General features: G+C 30.3%; 1 protein-coding gene across 1 annotated transcript; it reads left to right on the top strand.

Moving 5' to 3' along the window:
• Window positions 1–4,123: 4,123 nt before the first annotated feature.
• On the top strand, window positions 4,124–4,792 carry LOC141685002 (agamous-like MADS-box protein AGL62). The gene has a single exon (XM_074490129.1). The coding sequence runs from the start codon at window positions 4,124–4,126 to the stop codon at window positions 4,790–4,792; it is 669 nt and encodes a 222-aa protein (XP_074346230.1).
• The last annotated feature ends 1,613 nt before the right edge of the window (window positions 4,793–6,405 follow it).

Raw genomic sequence — 6,405 nt, forward strand, 5'->3', positions numbered from 1 at the left:
AGTCCAATTATACTAGTGAGTCCAATTATACTAGTGTCATAATTTATAATTAATTATTTAATAAAGGTCAACAATGGTAGTTAATTTGCAATCTAACTATTTTAAGTATATGTATTATTAAATTAGTAAGCAGTGTGGTAGTTAGGTGCATTCGTTTAAACAAATTGTATAATTATAAATGTAATAATGACATGACATTTGGTCTCTTTAGTGTTAAATTCGAGGACATGTAATGTACTAGTTCGGAGCCGAATAGTTGTGTATTGATAAAAAAATTATTTTTGAATAAATTAAGAAGCAACAAACATTAATTATAAATTTTAATTTTGTAATTAGATCACGGGTCGGGGATTTAGCACATCATTTGCAGATTTTGATATTACTTTAGTTGCGATATTCGAGGTACAGATTATGTCCCTTTTTTATTCACCGTTACTCCTCTTGTCCATTATATTTATTTGATTCATTCTGTTCTACTTTCTGTTCATTCCGTTAATATTTGCTTTGACCGTTTTAATTTCCGAAAATTATTTTAAAATTTGATTTTGAAAATTTAGATATTTGTGTATGCGGTTTTCAAAAATTATTTATGACACTCACTTGCTTTGGAAATTTGTATCATTTTTCTCATGTGATTTTTAAATTTTGCGAGAATATTTTCATTTTGAACCCTTAGTGTGATTTAGGGTATACCGAGTTAACAGGAGTACTACAGCCATGTCATTGCGGTACTAGTGACATGACACTTCCGTTGCACATATTAGGTACCCTATGATGTGTGTATTTGTATTCGTTCTGATTTCGGTATGAAATATCATAACCCAAAATTATTTTTTTATTATAAGCTGTGAAATATATATTTCTGATTTTCTGTTTTATAAATTGTATTCCAAATCCGTACTGGGCGTTTGGCTCATGCCGTATTTTTTTCCGGTAGGTGCATAGGGGAAATCTTGGACGGTGCTATGGGGAACAACCCCATTTATTGATTAAAATTTTGGACTTTATCAATATCTAGACTTAATTATTTATTTAGAGATTTTAACATTTATATTTTTGGTTTAGACAGTTGTTGATTTAATATTATTTTTGGAGATTTTATACTGTTTATTTATTGTTTAGAAATATATTAGTGCTCTGTTTGCAGGTTTATGATAGGTAATACCTCCTTCTAATTTTTAAGAAGGGGTGTTACAAACTAGTAGTATTCAACTCCCTTTCTTCCAAAAACAGCTCTGCTCCCACCTTCCCATCTAGAGCTGCAAACGAACAGAACCGAGCCGAGTTCTGTCCGAGCCGAGCCGAGCATAATTTTTTTTAAAATGAACCGAGCCGAGCTGAGTTCAAAAACCCAACCGAAAAAAATGTTTACGATCGGTTCGATTATAAAGGAGCCGAGCCGGACACGAGTTTGCTCACGAATAACCGAGCCGAACCGAACTCGAGCCGAGTCGAGTTGTTCACTAATAGTTCGCATATATTTTTTAATCGACCAAGCTTAAGGTATAATTTATAACTTTATAAGTTTTATGGAGATCAAATACTAATTTCATCTTACAATTATATACTCACACTCTACACTTATCAATTTTTTTCACTAGTCGAGTTTTAAGAACAAAATTATTTTTATTTTAAATTAATGAGACATTCATAACTTTAGAAATTATACATTACTTTTAAATTGTTGATGTCGATTGTCAAAAATTTAGTAATTTTTGATATTTCAGTTAAATTGTTTTAGATTGGAAACGAGATATAAAATAAAATAAAGGAAGTAAGCCCATTTAAGTGGTTGAGAAATAAAATTATTAAAAATTATCTTATGTTTTTCTAAAAATATTATAATTTATTTTAAGAACTCACTATTTTAATTTATTTGAAATTGTAATTTTGGTTGATTTTATCATAGACCCCTCTAATAAAAGTGTGAGCTGAAATTTAGTGTTAAGTTTAATTAGAAATTGTTTGTTAAAGTAATCAAGCTCTAGTGATATGTATGAAATTAATTAAATTATTTATTGTTAAAATATATATTGAATTTTTATAACATTAATCATTATACTTTAAAATTAGTATTAAATTTTAATTAAAAAAATTTAAAATCTTTATAAAAGTGATTAGTAAATATTTATTACTCCCTCAGTCCCTTCCAATTGTTTACATTTGTGGGGATGTGTCCGGCACGCATTTTAAGGTGCATAAAAAGTATAGTTATGTAACTTATTTTTACAATTTTCTTTTTTTGAATAAAAGTTGAATATTTTAATTTTTATTTAGAAAAATAAAATTGTAAAAAAAATTACAGAACTATACTTTATATGCACCTTAAAATGCGTGTCGGCCACTCTCTAAAAAATGTAAACAATTGAAAGGGACGGAGGGAGTATATGTTATATTTAAAAAAATTATCTGAGCCGAGTTACCGAGTTAGAGCCGAGTCCGAGCTAAACCAGCCGAGTCCGAGCCGAATATTAAAAAACTCGGCTCGGCTCGTTTAATTATCTGAGCTTATTTTTTTGTTCGCGATCGGCTCGTTCAAGAAAACGAGCCTAGCCGAGTTCACTTAAATGAGCCGATCTCGAGTTTTGTTCACGAACGGCTCTGTTCATTTGCAGCTCTATTCCCATCCAATCTTACAAGGATTCGATTCATTAAGAAGTGGATATGGATTTTCACTCGTCGATAAAAACCACATCCGAACTACTAAACTTATACATTTATAAATTATTTATATATATAAATAAAATTTAACTATAATCAATTAATAAAATTAATTTATATGTATTGATATTCTAATTTTATAAGTTATTTTATTGTATTTTCACATTAACTATTATTTCATCACATTAAAATTTCTTGTACACACCACATGTTATCATATTCAAATGAGTGAATCATGTATGTCACAAATTATTTTCATACATAATATTTTAGTTATTCACAATTCACAACATTTTTTTTATTTTAATTTTTGAAATTGGCATATATAATTAATTCATATATTTCTGAAATTACAATGTTTTGCTTTTATGTATTTATTTTATAATTATTTTAAACTGAACTATTTTCACATATTTTCAAAAAAAAAATTATTTTCACAACACCTCTAACTTAAAATAGTTTCTTGTGCTTAAGTTTTTTTTTTATTATTGAACCATGTTAAATTAAAATTATTCATCTCAAAAAATTTAAATGGATCCAGTGGTCCGATCCGATAATCGAAGATCCTAATGAATTTGTTTATGAATTACGCTATTAAAAATCTGAAATTGATCCAATCTCAATCCAATCCAACAATTTAAATGAATATGAATATGAATTTAATCAAATCCAATCCACATTTGAACACCAGCACAAGGATAACTTAGTCTGGTTCACATTGTATATCTCCTAAAAAGGCACTTACGCTTCAATTCGACAGAAATGGAATGAAATTTTATCATGTTTTACTAAAATTGCACCAAAATTTCCATCCTATTTTAGCCAATATTATTGTATGGTAATAATTCTATTTTAAATGAAAAATAGATTATGCCCATTATTTGATACGTTGACGTCTTACGGATCGTAATATCTTAAAAATTTTATGCAAATCATGTTTTCCGCTAAGAAAAATATATTTAAAAGAAAATTACAATAGCGAATTTTGACACGTAATTCACACAAAAAAATTTAGTCAAAACGCTAAATAATTAACTTATACGTAGATATTGTCAAATTATTTTTTCATGTGAATTTTAAGGTAATTTTCACTAGATTAAGTAAAATGAGAATGGTGGCTACAACCAGCAGAATAACAAATTTGCTACAAAAAGTATTTAATAACAAAATTTATTGGCTTAATTTGATTTAAAAATGTGCAATAACATGAATATTAGTAATATCCATACATTAAGAAATAAGATTTTTGTAACCCCCCAATCATTGATATTGTCACAGGAACAATATGTTTGATTCCCTTAACACAGATTAGGAGATTATAATTTTTGCCAGCTTTCAGTGTTAATGCCAAGCCTCTTATAAATACCAAATGATTTTACTCTACAAATCAGAGCTTCAACATACATAAACATTGCTCCATTTGCTTTTCTTTTGGTTTCTGTTCTTGAAAGCTTGTTTAGAGATGGCCGAAAAGTTCAGCATTGGCCGCCAAAAGATCAAGATTGCGAAAATAGAGAGTAAGAATCACCTGCAAGTTACCTTCTCAAAGCGTCGATCAGGCCTTTTTAAGAAGGCAAGTGAGCTCTGTACACTTTGTGGAGTTGAGATTGCCATTATAGTCTTTTCTCCAGCTGGAAAAGTGTTCTCCTTTGGACATCCTAATGTTGAAGGTATAATTGATAGGTTTTTTAGTCGCAATCCTCCACCTTCAAACTCAAGCACTCTCCATCTCGTTGAAGCTCATCGTAGTATGACTGTTTGCGAGCTGAACTTCCATCTCACACAGATTTTCAATGAACTAGAGGGTGAGAGGAAGAGAGGAGAGGCACTTGATGACATGAGGCAAGCTAGCCAGAGCCAGTTTTGGTGGGAATCTCCAGTCGAAAAGATGGGATTTGATGAGCTTCAACAATTGAAGGACTGCATGGAAGCGTTGAAGAAAAATGTGAACAATCAAGCTAATAGCATCTTGATTGAGAATGCAAATTCTAATTTGCCACCTTTTGGTTTTAATGGACACAGGGCCTTTAATCAGTTTGAAGCTAAGCCTAATCAGATTGATCCTGCTTCTCATGTCCCTGGTTACGGATATGGTAATGGTTATTTTGGTCTGAGCAACTTTGCTGCGTAATCTGAGCTTGTGTCTTGCTAGACAGTTCTGAGTCTCCATTTTGATTGATGCTGTGTGGCTTTGAACCGGAAAAGAAAGTTCATTTTTCTATCTATAGGTTAAAGTTGTAACTTAAATTTGACAAACAGTTTGATCTGAAGTTTATGCTGAGGTTGTAATGGATATTGTTTTTTGAAAATGGTCAGCTGCATATGTCTAAATATTCTTTAAGCTTAAAATGTCATTTACTATTGAAAAGTTATCAAAAAAAGAGAGCCCTGTGGGCATCATTCGTTTCAAATAGCCATCATCAACTAACTTAAGCACTGAGAGTTCGATGAACGTGTAACTTATAATCTTGTTTTTCATATCAAAACAAATTATATTGGGAAAGAAAAATTACCAACTTTTTTTTGAAATATTAATAAAAAAGAAGAAGCAATTGATTAATCTATAAATTAGATTTGAATGATGAACTTTGACTTGCGACTCAAGGAACTTGATCTTGAAGCGAACGGGGGGTTTTGTCGTGCATTTGACAAACTCAGATTACAAATTTAAATAGGATATTAACATCTACCAACCCCCACTATATCTACCTTTACTGTATATATTATTTTTTGTCCGTTTCGGATATAGCATGACTTTTTTTTGTAGTGTATAAAATTTACACATTAACACTCGAGATTCTGTAATGAGTAGATACTTCCACAAAAGCATAATCGATTTTCTGATGTATAAATACAGTACAATATATTTTTCTATACTTTTCGCATTCAATTCTAGCCATTTTCGCACCCTTTAATCGATCTAATTAACATATATACATATAACTCCCCCACCCCTTTTCATTACTAATGGATCATCCTTACTATCTAAAACTGCAATGATCTTGTTTTGTTTCTCGATTGAAAACATATGTCTTTAGTTACATGAGAAGTATTTTTCTAAACATATTTTATCTTTACTGACTCAATTAAGATCCCTCGGGAACGAAATCTTACCCTTTTTCTCTGTTAGCCAAACAGCCAGCCAGATGGGACGAGATTAAAATTTTTAATATTTAAAAAAATATTTTATTTAAAATTACACAAAATATGACACGAAATTATGACCTGAATGTACATAACATGAAACGAATTTTTAACTAGTCATGTTTTGGTTTACTATTCATTTAAACTAAACATAAAAGTTTCCTGATGTGAAAGTATATAAAACAAACGAATTGTCGGGTTTAACTAAAACATATACGAATTGGGGGGTTTATGGTAAAAAGGTCTGAGCTTTAGTGGCTCTGAGATATAGAGCATGGGTGTGTGTATGTACAGTATATGCGAACAGGGGTTTTGGAGATGAAGGAATTTATCTGATTTTGAATTTCAGAAGTAACGCTGCAAGGGGTTTTGGGCATGAGTAGGTAACCAAAATCGACCTAACCCCAAATTTGTATTAAAAATAGTTATGAATTGACTTGTCAGGACAAATGTTGAAATTTAATTTGCAGACGCACATGAATTGCAAGATCTCATATTATTACGAGAAAAGTTATCTTTTGTAATAATTATTTGGACCCCTAATATTTATAAGATTGGATTTTTTAATAATATTTTGGACCCCTAATATTTTGTAGTAGA

Source organism: Apium graveolens, chromosome 9, assembly GCF_009905375.1.
Source record: "Apium graveolens cultivar Ventura chromosome 9, ASM990537v1, whole genome shotgun sequence".
Classification (NCBI taxonomy): domain Eukaryota; kingdom Viridiplantae; phylum Streptophyta; class Magnoliopsida; order Apiales; family Apiaceae; genus Apium; species Apium graveolens.